Source organism: Lipotes vexillifer, unplaced genomic scaffold, assembly GCF_000442215.2.
Source record: "Lipotes vexillifer unplaced genomic scaffold, Lipotes_vexillifer_v1.1 scaffold71, whole genome shotgun sequence".
Taxonomy (NCBI): Eukaryota; Metazoa; Chordata; class Mammalia; order Artiodactyla; family Lipotidae; genus Lipotes; species Lipotes vexillifer.
In genome coordinates this window covers 4,722,072-4,739,770 of record NW_006793703.1, presented here as the reverse complement: position 1 = coordinate 4,739,770, position 17,699 = coordinate 4,722,072, and the positions used below count along the sequence as shown (strand labels likewise).

Here is a 17,699-nt window from a genome sequence, read left to right as displayed (position 1 = left end):
AGGCTCCGGATGCTCAGGCTCAGCGGCCATGGCTCACGGGCCCAGCCGCTCCGTGGCATGTGGGATCTTCCCGGACCGGGGCACAAACCCGTGTCCCCTGCATTGGCAGGTGGACTCTCAACCACTGCGCCACCAGGGAAGCCCTCATGGACTTTTTATAGCCTGCTTTTGGCATGCAACAATATGTTACAGACATTTTTCATGTTGATAAAAATAAAAGTCAAGCCCTTTTTCATGCTGAAAAATGTCATATGTATACTCCAAAAATTACTTTCAAGAACTTTGTCAGTTCTGTATTGTTAAATGTCTAGACTATTTGATCTTTGTCTATTATAAACAACAGTTATAAGCACTCTTGTGCTTACAGTTTTATCCAACTATGCAATTATCTCTTTAGGATAATTCCTCGAAATTGGATTGGTAGGTCAGGGGGTCTGCTTAGTTTCCATTTTTTTTTTTTTTTTATGTCTAACAGGTGCTCAAGTACTAGGAATCAGAAAGCGTAAGTCAGGTTGGAGGGAATACCTTCACTTTCAAAGGTTTTTCTCACTTAAACAAACCAGAATGCAGTCTTCCTCAAAAACGAACAAACAGTTCCTAAGTACCTCTTATGTAGCCAGCACTATACTTTACATTAAATCCCCACACTAATTTTTTAAAATGCCTTAAATCAACAGAAATTTATTGTCTTAAAGTTTTGGAGGTCCAAAGTCTGAAGTCAGTCTCGCTGGGCAAAATTCAAGGTGTCTGCAGGGCTGCATTCTTTCTGGAGGCTCTAGGGGAACATGCATTTCCTTCCTTGCCTTTCTAGCTTCTAGAGCCTGCTCACATTCATGGACTGTGGTCCTCTCCCTCCATCTTCTAAGGCAGCCATGGCGGCCTAGAATTTCTCACAACATACAGTTCTTCTTAGAGACAGATTATTCTTCTGTTATCACATCGCCTTCTCTGCCTACACAACAGTCTTTAGAGGCTGGTTATATTATCTCCGTTTGTAAATAAACAAACCAACATTCTATGTAAGGATTCCAATCAAGGCCTGACCAAAACAACCCAGTGCTTTTTCTACCACATAATGCTACACAAACAAACAAACAAAAATCCAATGTCAACATTAGCTTTTAAAAAATTATATTCATTTTATCCAAGTATTTTTGGAGAAATTAGGTAAAAAACTGTTCTATTTCACTTAAAATACAGTTCAATTTATAAAAATAAATTGAATAATGACATAGTTTTGGAGAATTTTTGATTTATAAAAAAACATTCACATATAGTTTCTAAGCTGTGTGTGTGTGTTTTTAAAATAGCAATTGCTAACACTACAAAACTCAAGTAGGATTATTAAAACTAATATTTTATTTGTGTTATTTACATAGCTATCATTATGAGTATATTAGCTCCAAATAATATAAAATATCTGCTCCACCTTCACTGCCTCTGATTTCTCTGTCTGAAATATGGGGAAATTTGCCTGATTATGAGGTTTGGTTGGGGGAGCTAGAAATGTCAAGTTTCTCCTTTTACCGCTGGAAAGCAACTTGAGCCCATTTTGGATCAAAGAGCTATTTCTGGGCTTCCCTGATGGCGCAGCGGTTGAGAGTCCGCCTGCCAATGCAGGGGACACGGGTTCGTGCCCCGGTCCGGGAAGATGCCACATGCTGCGGAGTGGCTGAGTCCGTGAGCCATGGGTGTGCTCCACAACGGAAGAAGCCACAACAGTGAGAGGCCCGCGTGCCGCAAAAAAAAAAAAAAAAAGAGCTATTTCTAACAAAAAAATTGATGTGTTTATGTTGCAGGAAAGAGAGTAGGGCCGTAGAGGATGGTCACGTCCCAGGTCTCAGGCGTATCCGGGACGGCCGCCAAGTGTGGGTTCTTGGCTTCGCGCAGGAAAGAAGTCAAGAGCGAGCCATAGTAAAGAGAAAGGTTTATTCAGGGAGATACACACTCCATAGACAGAGCGTGGGCCATCTTGGAAGGTGAGAGAGACAAGAGGCCCCACGGAATGGGGTTGTCAGTCTTTATAGGGCTGGGAAATTTCATAGGCTAGTGAGTGGGAGGATTATTCCAACTATTTTGGGGAAGGGGTGGGGATTTCCGGGAATTGGGCCCCGCCCACTCTTTGGCCTTTTATGGTCAGCCTCGGAAATGTCATGGCACTTGTGGGTGTGTCATTTAGCATGCTGAGGAATTACAATGAGCTATACTGAGGCTCAAGGTCTAGTGGAAGTTGACTTGTCCACCATCTTGGGCCTAGCTGGTTCTAACCAGTTTATGTCGTGTCCTCAACGGCTGTCATTCTTTTAAATGTTGTGCCCTGCCCCCTTCCTGTCTCATTTATATTAAGGGTTACACCCAGTTGAAATAAACCTTGTTCAGGCCTGTCCTTTCGGGGAATCAGAGCCTTGCAATTGGCACCTGTGTTCTACAAGATTTAGATATCTGAAATAATATCTTATGCAACCCATAAGACTTGCTCCACTGGCTTGGGACGTATAAATAGAGTCACATTTCTTTTATTCTTCCAATCAATTGATTGCAAATCAATTTACCTTTATTCACAAGAACTAGAGTATTTCCTTCTCAAGGACACTCTATCTCCTCTACCTGAATAGTCTAAGAATTCAGTCCAAAGCAAGGCACGCCTGCTTTCCAAACACCAGGTAGAGAGATTGGAGTCTACAGTTGGTGTGGTTGCTACCATAGGGTGTTGTTACTGAATTCTGGATCCTGGATCCTTTATTAGGATATTTTATGCTCAGATATTCACTGAGTGTCTGCTATGTACCAGTCGCTGCACTGGACACCAAGGATGTAGCTGAGAACACACTAAACATGGCTTCCATCCTCATGAGACTTTCCCAATACCATGGTCCAGAGGATGATGCCCTAACTGGACCAGACACACGGACCAGCTTAGGGAGATGCTCCATGCTTAGTTCCACAGTTGCAGCTCTCCTGGGTCACACACAGGCTCAGACAATATACCAAGTGGCCAGGTTCTGAGAGCTTTGACTGTCAACCACACACCGAGGTAGAAAGAATATACCTTTGTGCCCAAACACCGAGCCCCTGGTGTCAAGCCTGAGTCATCAGCTGAGAAGAATACTTCCCTTCAGGTGAGGTTGCCTTAGTGGCAACTGGTGCCTTGCCTTCCAGCAGACCCTGGGAGATTACCATGACATTAACTCCCATCTCAGCAGTTAAGGTTAGACTGTTGGTCCCTTTTCCCAGATGCTCTGGTCTCCTTGTTCAAATCGTACACTCATTCCCTAGAATTTTAGAAGAAGCTGCTTCTAAGCCATAAAGGGGAGAGGGAGCTCTTACTGTGACATTTGCCTACGTCCACTGACCTTACATTTATGCAGCAAAAGGAAGCCACTCAGGAAACCCTTCACAGAAAAATTGAGACTAGCAAATCACCATCCCAAGGTGACTGTCTGCCTAGAAAGAAAGAGGCTAAGACCACTGAAACCATAACAGCACTGTTTTACCTGTCTCCGTCTTTGGACAGGAGAGGGATGAAAGTTTCTCTGCTTAACTCCAGAGAATTCTTATTTATAGGCTTCATTTTCTAATAAACATTGTGGGGTTTTTTTTAACTGAGATATAATCGACATAAAACATTATATTAGTTTTAGGTGTGCAAAGATGATGATTTGACCTACATATACATTGCAAAACGATCACCACAACACAGTTAACATACATCTTCACACACAGTTACAGTTTTTTTTCTTGTGACGAGAACTTTCAGGATATCCTTTCTCAGCAAATTTCAAATATACGATAAAGTATTGTTCACTGTAGTCACCGTGCTATATATTACTTCCTCAGGACTTATTTATCTTATTATTGGAAGCTTGTACCTTTTGATCACCTTCACCCATTTTGCCCACTGCCCCAACCCCGCCTCTGGCAACCAACAATTTGTTCTCCATTTCTACGAATTTGGGGTTTTTTTTAGTTTCCACATATGAGAGATCATATTTGATTATTTTTTAACTAGAGCAACACAGAGCAAAGTGATGCCTTGGGGGTGGAGGTGGGGAGGCAAGAAAGAAAGGATAGTGTTGCAGGAAAGAAAGTGGGGCACAAAAAGATGCTCACGTCCCAGGTCTCGTGCGAGTCTCTGGGACGGCCAAGTGTGGGTTCTTGGCTTCGCGCAGGAAAGAATTCAAGAGCGAGCCATAGTAAAGTGAAAGAAGGTTTATTCAGGGAGATACACACTCCACAGACAGAGTGTGGGCCATCTGAAAGGCGAGAGACCTTAGTTTCCATTTTGATACATTGTGCTAAAATTCTCTTTGGGAAGGCTGTACCAGTGTGTTAGGCCTCGCTGCTTCACATACTGGCCAACTAGTTTTGTTTGTCTTTTTCATCTTTGCCAATATTACTGGCAGTAAATGATATCTTTGATATCGTAGTTCACATTTCTTCGATTAGGAATGAAACTGAATGTTCTTTTCATATTTTAATTGGCTCTCTATCTTTTTTAGCTTGTTCACTCAGGTCCTTGTCCATTTTTCAATTTGGTCTTTAATACATTGATTTGTAAGAGTCCTTCATATATATAAAGCATTTTAATCATTTTCCTGACATACTGCAAATGTTCCTCCCAACTTTTCGTTTGTCTTACTTCTTGTTTATGGTCCTCTTTCTCTGTACAGAAACTTAAGGTTCATAGACACTCAAATTTATCAATATTCATGATTAGAATTCTGAGAGTACACATCTCTTTTCTTCCAGTCCTTCTCTGGTCTTGTCTTTTTTGGGGGAAAAGGTGTGCAGACTTTTTATTGAAATATGACATACGTATAAAAGTGGCCATAAGTGTACAACTTAATCAATTTTCTCAAAGTGAAATGCATCCCAAATTCTTACCCAGAAATCCCTCATGCCCTCTTTCAGGCCATCATAGTATCGAAGTGTGAGGTCTAATGCAGGAAACAGCTTTATGATTTCCTATATGGCAGGCCGGTTGTCCCTACACTATTTATTTAACTATTTATTTCATTTATTTACCTATATTTTTACTCATGGATTAGAAATGTCTGCTTATATTCCCACAATCACTGGGTCTGTTTCTAGCCTTGCTATTTTAGTCCATTGATCTGTTTGGTTTCGTCACTGTCATATTCTTTTCATTAGTCAGATGGGGTTTATAGTACATTTTCAAAACTGGTTGTGTAAGCTCCACCTCATTGCTATTCTTTCTCAGATAAGATTTAGAATCATTTGCAATGTGCCTCCCTTGTCTGCCCAAATCCTATTAAGATTTTAATTGTTAAGTCATTAAATGTATCAGTTAATTTAGGAAAAGTTGACTTTTTTTCTTAGTGTTGTCTTCCCATATAAGAACAAGGTTCTTCTCTCCATTTGTTCAGTGTTTCTTCTGTGTTCCTTGCTGGGATTTTGTTTTCTTCAAATAGATCCTGCACATCTCGTTAAGTTTATTCTTAAGCATTTTAAGGCTTTTCATTGTTATTGCAAAGAGATGATTTTCTTTCATTATAACTTCTAGTCTAACATTCTAACTAGCTATTGGTATTTAGAGAGGCTATTAAGTTTTTTGTCTGTTGATTTTTCAAGCCGCCAGCTTACTGAACTCATTCTGATGGGTTTTCATTTGAGTCTCTGAGTTTTTCGGGTTTGTCATTGATCTGTCCTGTGATTTTAATCTATCCCTCCATGTTGAATCCTTCTGGTCAGCACTTTAATGTTAAGATTCCATAGCTTACAAACTGCAATGTGAACTCCATTGACTCCCTCTTTCCTCTTCTTTCCAGTCAAACTACTTAAAAGAGTTCTTCCTCCTCACTGTCTCATTTCCTTCCTCCCACTCACTCGTCCACCTGCTCCAACTGGCTGCAACCTTCCTGACTCCAACAAAATGCTTGGTAAGGTCTCTGTGAGCACCATGTCTCTAAATCCAAACGTCGTTTTAACCCTCCATTTTGCGGGACCTCTCCTTCACATACAGTTCTGATGGCCTCGCCCTCGCGCTCTGTCCCCTTCCTACGGCATCGTCACCTTGCATTTTGTGGTCTTCCTCCTGCATCTTCCACTGCTCTTCCTCAATCTCTCTGTGGTACACCTTCCTCTACTCTTTTTTTTATTATTGAGGATTCTTTATTTTTTTATACAGCAGGTTCTTATTAGTTATCTAATTTATACAAATTAGTGTATGTATGTCAATCCCAATCTCCCAATTCATCCCCGCCCCCCCCCACTGAGGATTCTTATTGCTTAATATTAGATCCTCATCTTTTCATATTTTACTCTCCACTTAGGTGATTTCACCCATTTTTATGATTTTAATCACCAACTATATGCTCACGACTCCCATCTCTTTATCTCTAGTCTAGGCCTTTCTTCTGAGCTGCGATTCATATATCCATTCACCTCCTCCACATTTCTGCTTGAATGTCTCAAACTCACCTTAAATTCACCACGTCCAATATTAAAATCATGACATTTCTCCCCAAATCCACTCCTTTTCACAGTTTCCATCAGTGCATGGCATTACTACCCAACCTGGAACTGTCCTTTGCTCTTCCCTTCTCTCATCATCATAGCTGGTCCCAAAACCATGTGGATTTAACGTCCTAATAATAGATGCTGAATCCTTAATCTTATCCCCTTTTCCACCACCAGCATCACTCCGGTTTGAACTACCACCACCTTTCCCTGGATGTGGCCAAGGTAGCGTCCTGCCTGGCCTCCTGTGTGCTCTTTCTCTCCTCCAACGCATTTTCCTCACCGCATCCGTGCAGATCCTACATTGCTCTTGTGCTTAAACTCTTTGTCATCTTGCCCTTGCCATTCCTCAACAATAAAGACCAAAATCCTCAACGTGTACTATGGGGCTGTAGCAGTGAGGCCCCCATCTTGTACTCTTACCTGCTTGTAAAATTTCAAACACAGAAACGTGTAACTGAGAAAGGAATAATTCTCTGCAATTCTATCACCAGAGATAACCACCAGTGTATGTCTTAATGGTTTGGGGTATATTCTTCCAGATGCTTTTTTATGCATATATATTATGTCTCTCTTGGTATATCTGTTGTTATCAGTAATATACCAGAGTTGTATGAGTGTATCTATAAACTTATTACATACACGTTATACTAGAGGCTTGTAAATATGTAGATAGACTTACTTAATAAATATCTACATCTATCTGTGTATCTACCTGTTATGGTCACCTGCAGAGACAGATGGAACTTCCCTCCACTCCTCCCCACCCCCCCAAAAAAAACTGGGGGTCAGATGTCAAGACTGATGTCGCATACACACACCAAGAGGGCATGAAAGGTTTATTGTTTAATTACATAGCTGAGATCTCTGGGAGAGCAGGGTAGCCCTCTCAGGCAGATCCAAAAGGGCCTGAGAGAGCAGGCAAGGAAATTGGCTGGGGTTTTTCTTGCAGCCAGATTTGAGCGTTTCCATGCTAGGGCAGGGGCTTGTGTGGTTTGAATCTCCTGCCAGTACCAAAGGATGAAGCATCCAGGCTTTCTTACCAGTTTGTTCAGAAATAGGGGTACAAGGGGAAGAGGGAAGGGTGAGGCTTAAAGGCTGTCAGCAGTCATCAAGTGGAGTCAGACTCCTCTTTACACTATGTATCCATGTGTGTGTGAGTACACATGTGGATAGGCCCATGTTCAAACATACACATACACAAACCTGTCCATCCATCCGTCTATCCACACATACCTACATATATATCTACATATTGCAACTGCCTTTTGTCATTAATAATCATTTTATGTTAGTATGTGGAGATCAACCTCATTCTCTTATGTAGGTGCATAGATTTCCATTGTAGGGACGTGTATAACTAGATAGCCATTACCTTGTTGATGAAGTTGTTTCTAACGTTCTTTCTTTCTGCTTTTACAAACAATGGGGCACTGAACATCACGCACAACTTTGTAACTGTGCAACTATGTTAGTCATTGAGCTCTCTTATGTTCTGGATACTGTGAAAACCCAGGTCCCAGATTCTTTGAAGTGACATTCTAGTGGAGAATAGACGAGGGACAAACAGTTTGCTAACATGTTCAATATGATTACTGATATAAACACATATAAAACAGGGGAAGGAGATGGTGATGGGAGCGGTCTGCTATATCGGGTGGTTAGGGAGGGCCTCTACAATAGGACAGAGTCATGTGGGAATGGCCACAGAGTATGTCTAAGGAAAAGCATTCTTTTTTTCTTATTTTATAAATTTATTTATTGTATTTATTTTATTTTTGGCTGCATTGGGTCTTTGTTGCTGCGCGCGGGCTTTCTCTAGTTGCAGCGAGTGGGGGCTACTCTTCGTTGTGGTACATGGGCTTCTCATTGCGGTGGCTTCTCTCGTTGCGGAGCATGGGCTCTAGGAGCGCGGGCTTCAGTAGTTGTGGCATGCAGGCTCAGTAGTTGTGGCTTGCAGGCTCTAGAGCACAGGCTCAGCAGTTGTGGCGCACGGGCCTAGTTGCTCCGCGGCATGTGGGATCTTCCCAGATCAGGGCTTGAACCTATGTCCCGTGCATGGCAGGTGGATTCCTAACCACTGCGCCACCAGGGAAGCCCAGGAAAAGCATTCTTATGTAGAAAAAGCCTACTGAATAATTTCTGAGGTCAAAGGGTGTACATATGTTAAATTACAATGGATCTTTTAAAAAAATTTATATGCTCCTTGATATATTAATATTAACACACTCTTAAACAAGCAACTCTGTTTCTTTCCATCATCACTAAAAAGCCTTTTTTTAACCTTTTTTGATATGGAGGACAATAAATCATATCTCATCTTAATTTGTACTTTGTTATTAGTAAGGCTGAGCATCTTTCATCTGTTTATTATCCATTTGTATTTTTTTGGTAAACTGCTTATTTATGGGATTTGCTAAAATTTCTTCAGGCCATTAGCTAATTATTATTATACTACAGATATTTTTTCATTGTTCATGGTTTGCCTTATGATGTTACTATCAAAGTTTCTGGCATGCAAAATATAAATTTTTTTGTAGTCAACTTACCAATTGTTTTCACTTAAGGAGTTAGCGTTTTGGGTCATGCTTAGTGGCCTTCATTAATCCATATTTCTAAAAATGTTTCTTAAACACTGAAAGTTCAAAGGCTTTCAGTGTTTCATTTAAAACATTAAATTCTTTGATTTATTCACAATTTACTTAATGCTTAAGACCTGAGGTAAAGGTCCAGCTTTAAAAAGCAACAAAACAAACTGATTTAATGAGCCTGATTCAGTAAAGCCAAGAGAGAGAACTGGGGAACCAGAGGTCTTCAAGCCTTTCCAGCACTTTTCTTTGGCCAGGCAGAGGAAGAGGCTGCTGAGATTACTAGGAAGCTGGAGAAACAGGAGAAGAAACACTTGAAGAAAGAAAAGGCTGCCTGGCACCTTCAGAAAACAGCAGTAGAACCCTGGAGGAATGTGAGGGGACAAGTGAAAGAGCCAAAAAGAAGCAAAAGCAAAAGCCCCAGGAGGCTCCTCAGGGGAATGGAATGAAGACCCATCTGTCTCCTCCAAACCCCCCAAAAAGAAATCTTTTTCCAAGGAGAAGCTGGTTAGTAGTGACCTTGAGGAGACAGCTGGCAGTGGAAGTCTCACCAAGAGGAAGAAATCTTTCCCCAAAGAGGAACCAGTTAGTGACCCTGAAGAGTCAGGAAACAAGAAGGTCCCCAGGCAAAAGAGGAAATTCTCTTCCAAGGAGGAGCCACTCAGCAGTGGACCTGAAGAGGCTGCTGCCAGCAAGAGGAGCAGCTCCAGGAAAGAGAAAAAGCTCTGACACCTCTCCCGGGAAAATGAGAATGGACATGTCCCGAGTAGGGCATAACTTGCAGATGTATTTCCCAACCCATCCCCTATCTCAATAAAAACCAAACCAAACCAAAACAAGCAAACAAATCAACAAAACAGTGCTTAGCTGGTTGTTCCCAGGCCATTCATCATCCTTTTGTCTGGCTCCTCTCGGTTGATTTAACATGCCCCTATTACAATAACCAAATTTCCATAAATTCTTGGATCTGTTTTGTGACTCACTGTTTTGCTGATCTATTTTGGCACTGATATCATATTGCTGATGATTGGAACTTTGTTTAGTGCCTCTCAGCCGAATAACCTCCCCAGATTCCCTTACCCGCACATGTTTTCAGAAGTGTCTTGATTTTTATAGATATGTTAATGCTTTCAAATTAACTTTAGAATCAGTTTTTCCCCCCAGATTGACTCAAAAATACTACTGGGATTTTGACTGAGAATCCATTAGAGTTACTACAGATTACTTTGAGAACCATTTTTTAAAACAATACTGCATTTTTCTAAGAACTAAACAAATTTATTCAACTTTTCATGTCCCTTAGTAGGGACATGAAAAATATCTTCATATATGTAATACATTTCTTAAGTTTATTCCTAAGTATTTTATTTTTGTTCCTATTTATCTGTGTCCAACAAAGTTAATATGCTGTATTTTCATTCCATTCAATGTTATTTTTTATTTTTCTTGAGACTTCTTTGACCTGTGGATTGTTTAGAAGTGTTTGGAGATTTTGCTGTCATCTTTATTTCTAGCTTTGATGATAGCATTTGAGTCAGAGAACACATTCTATAATTTCAGTTTTTTTAAATCCTTTGAGGTTAATGTTATGGCCCAGAACGAGGTCTATCTTGGTGACTTCCATGGGCAGTAAAGAATGTGTATTCTGCTGTTTGTTCGGTGGGTGTTCTATAAATGTCAATGAGATCCTCTTGGTTGATGGTGTCATAAAGTTCTATATCCAGCTGATTTTGTCTAGTAGTTTGTCAATTGAGAGAGGGGTATTGAAGTCTCCAACTATATGTAGATTTGTTTCTCCTTTCAGTTTTTTCTGAAAGAATGTAATTTGAAGCTCTTTGGTGTGTAAACCTTTAGGAGTGTTTTCTTGTTGGACTGAACCTTTTATCATTGTGTAATATCCCTCTTTGTCCCTGGTCTGGGCTGATTTTTAGTAGAGATTTACACATCTCTGTTTTTTGATACAGTGAATCTGGAGTGGGGCCTGAAAATATGTGTTTTAACAAAATTCCCAGATGATTTTTAGTGTTTTTGAATTATTTGGTTTTTTTGGATATATACCCAGGAATGGAATTGCTGGGTCATATGGTAGTTCTGTTTTTAGTTTTCTGATAAATCTCCATACTGTTTTCCACAGTGGCTGCATTCTCACCAACAGTGCACAAAGGTTTCTTTTTCTCCACATTTTTGCCAACATGTTATTTGTGTTCTTTTTGATTATAGTCCTTCTGACAGGTGTGAGGTGATATCTCATTGTAGTTTTGATTTGCATTTCCCTGATTAGCGATGTTGAGCACCTGCTAACATGCAGATGTGCCTGTTAGCCATCTGCATTTCCTCTTGGGCCGGATGATTTTTATAATTAGGTATTACTCAGAGTTCTTGCTTACAAACAATAGAAATTGACTTTGGTTAGAAATTGACTTTGGTTAACTTAGGCAGAAAGGAATTTATTTTTTTAATTTTGTTTTTGGCCATGCTGTGCAGCATACAGGATCTCAGTTCCCTCACCAGGGATTGAACCTGTGCCCCGTGCAGTGGAAGCGCGGAGTCTTAACCACTGGACTGCCAGGGACATCCCAGAAAGGAATTTATTGAAAGAATATCCAGTAACACTGACTTGATTGCTAGAGTCCTGCTAGGAAGCAGAGCCCTAAACCCCTCTAGGGAAGCCAAAGAAATGAAGGAATTGCTCTCCCTGATCCTAGTTGGCAGAGCACAAAGTTTTATGACCTGAACTTAACCATCAGGCTCTCACACCATTTCAGACTTTGAATCTGGTGCAAAGAATATGAAGTAGAGCTAGTTGAGAATTCAGCCTGGTGCTGGTGAGAATTCTGGTGTCAAAACAGAGGTGGCAGTAATGGCAGAACCTAGACACATGCCTAACTGTGGCATCACTTGGTCATGGTTCAGACTGCCTGGTCTCCTTTGGTTTCTACCCCTTTTCCCTTTTATCATCCTGGTTTCCCAAAACTCCTGTTTGGCGAAAATTGTAACATATTTTATTTTGGGAGATAAAATCAGAAAATAATAACTAACTATCACTTGCTAGGTCAACTATGAAATAGTAAATGTGGTTAATATCATGGGTTCTGTTTGCCTGACAAGTGGAATGATTTACTGTTTTAGAAGGCAAATAGGCGGACTTCCCTGCTGGTCCAGTGGTTAAGACTCTGCGCATCCAATGCAGGGGGTGTGGGTTCGATCCCTGGTTGGGGAACGAAGAGCCCACATGCCGTGCGGCACAGACAAAAAACAAACAAAAGAAAGGTCAAGTAGGCCTTATACACAGGATGGGCTCTCAAATTGTGTATCTTAGGGGAACCTTAGTGGTGGTGACAGCAGTAGGGATCTGTTATGTGTCAGGGATCTATCTGTGACTTTGGGCAAGTAGTCACTTAGCCCTTCCTTATTCTAGAATTATCTGTAAAGTGAAGAGGTTGGACTAGACCAAAAACTAGACTAGTGTCTAGGTCTCCAGACTGCAATATTCTGTGACTCTAGAGAGCCTCGTTGTTCCTTAATCATTTCAGTTAACCATCCTTGTGAGATTAGTTGACAACTACTACCATGTGCTTGGCTTTTTGCTAACTTTGGGCAAAGTCCTAGGGACACTGATGTGTGAGATGGAGTGTCTAAACCAGTGGTCTCCAACCTCTTTGGCACCAGGGACTGGTTTTGTGGAAGACAATTTTCCACGGATGGGGTTGTGGGTGGGGGAGATGCCTCAGGTGGTAATGCGAGCGATGGGAGCGGCAGATGAAGCTTCGCTCGCTTGCCCATCACTCACCTCCTGCTGTGCGGCCTGGTTCCTAACAGGCTGCGGACCGGTACCGGTCTGTGGCCCGGGGGTTGGGGACCCCTGGTCTAAACTAACCAGTATCAGGATGAGAATGGTGTCCATTTTTTCTACGGTAAGTTTTGATTGGTTGTGACTCATGAAGCATCATGAACACAGATATGTTATCATTTCAGAGACCAGGAAATTACATCTATTCCCAAAAGACTTCCTCCTGGTTGATCCTGTCAGAACTGAAGAGGGAAAGTAGACTTTTAGCAGAGGGGGAACTGCAGGAAAGGAGAGGGTTACAAGTTAAGCTGAATTGGTATGGGAGAGGGGGTAGGAAAACAGGCAGCTCTCCCATCTTCCCCAGGTACTGGGTTGCTCTGGAGAAGCCTGAGGGGTGAATGCAGGGAGCAGTCTGACTTGGCCAGTGCATGTTAATGTCACTCGCAGCTCAGGGAAGAGTCGCACAAAACTGCCTAGAGTAGCTTGGCCCAAATAAATAATAGACCTAGGATGTCAGGAATGCACAAGTTACAGAACGGCTGCAAAGCCCTTTGTTTACGTATTTGGTGAAGTGAATTCTTATTTTCCCTTTAGCATAGAAGTCAGTTTAAAAGTGACTGGGGCACAATCTATTTAGTCATTCCTTGTGCTTTGCAGGTTCTCATGAGTGCATCATTTCTGGGAGCCTTGTCTTATCTGTCTGTGTTGTGTGTGCCATTTCTGCATTTACTCTCCCTACTGAGACCAAAGGACGGGCCCTACAGGTAAGTGATGCAGGACTCTTAAGCATTCTCAACTAACACCTTTTGACTAAAGGAAATAAGCTTGGAGTATGGAAATTCTTTTAAGCAGACGATGATGCCCAAGTCTGTGCTAACACAATGGTACACATCTGTTTAGCGGGTTCCAATAGAAAAAATGGGTATCCAGTGTTCCTGCATATAACTTTGAGCAGCAAACCGATTATTCACTTCAAACCTTTCCTTCCTGTAAAAGTTGACTAAGATGAATGATATTATTGACACCTCAGCTTTCTACCCTTCCCACTTTTCTATCTGTTTGTAAGCATTGCTGCAGAGCTAAATGTGGCCAGAGGATCAGAAACAGCTATTTGCATTGCCCTTAGGATCACAGGGACATTACTGTTGGTCCAGCTACCTTTCCCCCAATTTTATCAGCTGCCTGAGGTAAGACTGGAGGCAAAAACTTCCGTGCTGCCCCAGTTGTCATCCAATACTAACAAACAGACACAAAGTGCATAAAAAAGGATATCCCAAAAGTATAAGGTGTGCTCCCGGGGGCAAAGTTGTATCAGAGATGGCCTCTCCTAGCCCCCTTAAGGTTGGCTCCATCTCAAAGTACAGCTGGTGGCTCTGTTGTTCCCCTGCCCTAAACGCAGAGCTTGTTGCTGGTATGCAAGGGTGTGTGTGCGTGCACACGCCCACATGGGAAAGGGGGAGAACAGTTGGGGTTAGCTGTACACGGCTGACCACTGAACAGCAGGGGGGTTAGAAGCACCAACCCTCCAGGCTGTCAAAAATGCCAGCATAACTTATAGGCAGCCTTTGGTATCCACAGTTACTCGCATCTGTGGATTCAACCAACCACGGATCGTGGATTATATAGTACTAGAGTATTTACAATTGGAAAAAAAATCCATGTAAACATGGACCCGCACAATTCAAACCCACGTTATTCAAGGGTTAACTGTAGTCTGATCTGAGCTGCCACATCTAAATGGGACTGTGAAGTCATCCTGCTCCTTCGGCTGAACGTGGCTTGCCTTCTCTCCCATATCCTATTTATAGTGAACCATGGACACTTGTTAATGTCTGTGAGTAGCTAGAAAGTATTTTTGAGGGGGCGGGGGGAGCAAAACTAAAAAAAACCCCGATTTACACTAGTCAATGTTTTTTGCTTGCCCTAGATCCCCAATGTGTTATTCCATCCCCCCCCACCCACTTTTTTTTCTTTTTGCGGTACGCGGGCCTCTCACTGCCGTGGCCTCTCCCGCCACGGCGCACAGGCTCCGGACGTGCAGGCCCAGCGGCCATGGCCAACGGGCCCAGCCGCTCCGCGGCACGCAGGATCCTCCCGGACCGGGGCACGAACCCGCGTCCCCCGCATCGGCAGGCGGACTCTCAACCACTGCGGCACCAGGGAAGCCCTTCCCCCTAACTTTTAATCTTTAAGGTAATACTCATTTTAATCACAGATTAGATAACCTGCTATGTAATTATAAATTTAGGGCTTTGTTTAGATTCCTTACTTGGAAAAGTGACCCATTCATTGAATACCTGAAGCCAGGGATTGAATTAGGTGATTCAAATGATTCCTTTTAATCTTAAAGGATTGTCACATGCTTCAAACAGATGAGGAAACTAAGGCAAAAGGAGAGTTGAGTAACTCATATAAAAGAACACACTACATACTGTCGGACTGGAATTTAAATTAGATTGCAAAGTTAAGTGATGCTAAATCTTATGCTAATTTTCTGTGATGGTGGCTTTTTTTAACTAGTAACAATCCATATAAAATGAAACCTGGCTCATCTCATGTGCTTTATGGATTTCCACTTCAAGCCCTATCCACTTACGAAGACCATTCCCTCTTTTGTTGTCTGGGACTTGGTTTTAGGAGTGCAGTGAAATTATTTTGCATGTATGTTTACAAGACATTAATCAGTCCCTACCACTTTAACATGCGGATACGATAAATACAATTGTATGGGCATGTAGCCCTTGATGGCTCTGCCACACAATGGCTATATGTCTTTGGGCATATCTTAAAAGGTGTCAGTGTTGTGAGCACTTAACATATGAAACTATCTGGTGACTTATACAATAAAACTCCTAGAAATATTTAAAACATGCCAAAAAATTTAACTTTCAACAGCACAGACAGCATCCCTAATAATTTGTATGAACCAACGTGGTCAATAGTTTCATGGTAGTAATTCCACCCTAGAATGACTCTAAAAAGCTCTTTTATTTTGATGAACCTGGTAAATAAGCAAAAAACTCTTGAAAGAAGTATTTATAATGTGACGTTTTTTCCTGAATGATGTCTGTATTGCACTAGAATAACTGAATTATAAAGGTACTATTGCACTGTCAGGTACACAAAGGTAAATGTTAGACCCTTAATTCCTTATAAGCTTTGGTAGTTCAGAATATTATGTATTTTTGAAAAATAAGACACATGAGAATGCAGTAGGTTAGCTGTATATATTGTCTCAGGGAAGAGATCAATAGAGGACTTTTCTAAAATATACATTAAAGTTGGCAAAGTGTATCTAGGAGAGATGGGTAGGGGGAAGGTGGCTTTCCTTCCTCGGCATCAAGTCTGTTCAGGTATATATGAATATGTAATAAATATCAGACAAAACATATACTTGATATTCTCCCATGAAGTTTATAGCAAAAACTGGACTGAAATTTTGTATCTAAGACTTGAATTTGAGGTGGTATCATTAAGCATTTCAAAACCAACAGAAGTCATCCAACCTGGAAGAAACGGACAAATTCTAAGAAAAGCACAACCTTCCAAGACTGAACCAGGAAGAAATAGAAAATATAAACAAACCAATCACAAGCACTGAAATTGAAACTGTGATTAAAAATCTTCCAACAAACAAAAGCCCAGGACCAGAAGGCTTCACAGGTGAATTCTATCAACCATTTAGAGAAGAGCTAACACCTATCCTTCCCAAACTCTTCCAAAATATAGCAGAGGGAGGAACACTCCCAAACTCATTCCAAAAGGCCACCATCACCCTGACACCAAAACCAGACAAAGGTGTCACACAAAAAACTACAGGCCAGTATCACTGATGAACACAGATGCAAAAATCCTCAACAAAATACTAGCAAACAGAATCCAACAGCACATTAAAAGGATCATACACCATGATCAAGTGGGGTTTATCCCAGGAATGCAAGGATTCTTCAATATATGCAAATCAATCAATGTGATACACCATTATTAACAAATTGAAGGAGAAAAACCATATCGTCATCTCAATAGACGCAGAAAAGGCTTCTGACAAAATTCAACACCCATTTATGATAAAAACCCTCCAGAAAGTAGGCAGAGACAGAACTTACCTCAACCTAATAAAGCCCATATATGACAAATTCAGAGCCATCATCGTTCTCAGTGGTGAAAAACTGAAACCATTTCCACTTAAGATCAGGAACAAGACAAGGTTGCCCACTCTCACCACTCTTATTCAACATAGTTTTGGAAGTTTTAGCCACAGCAATCAGAGAAGAAAAAGAAATAAAAGGAATCCAAATCGGAAAAGAAGAAGTAAAGCTGTCCCTGTTTGCAGATGACATGATACTCTACATAGAGAATCCTAAAGATGCTACCAGAAAACTACTAGAGCTCATCAATGAATTTGGTAAAGTAGCAAGATACAAAATCAATGCACAGAAATCTCTTGCATTCCTACACACACAGATGATGAGATATCTGAAAGAGAAATTAAGGAGACCCTCCCATTTGCCATTGCAACAAAAAGAATAAAATACCTAGGAATAAACCTACCTAAAGAGACAAAAGACCTGTATGCAGAAAACTATAAGACCCTGATGAAAGAAATTAAAGATGATACAAACAGATGGAGAGATATACCATGTTCTTGGATTGGAAGACTCAACATTGTGAAAATGTTGATTACCAAAAGCAATCCACAGGTTCAGTGCAATCCCTATCAAACTACCAATGGCATTTTCCACAAAACTAGAACAAAAAATTGCACAATTTGTATGGAAGCACAAAAGACCCCAAATAGCCTAAGCAATCTTAAGAAAAATGGAGCTGGAAGAATCAGGCTC

General features: G+C 41.2%; 1 protein-coding gene across 1 annotated transcript in view; it reads left to right on the top strand.

The window, feature by feature from the left end:
- SVOPL (SVOP like) overlaps positions 1-14,120 on the top strand; it is a 77,759-nt gene extending 63,639 nt beyond the window's left edge. The window contains 3 exon segments of the mRNA XM_007466659.1: positions 13,516-13,546; positions 13,549-13,622; positions 14,037-14,120. Coding sequence (XP_007466721.1) covers positions 13,516-13,546; positions 13,549-13,622; positions 14,037-14,120 — 189 coding nt within the window.
- Positions 14,121-17,699: the final 3,579 nt, after the last annotated feature.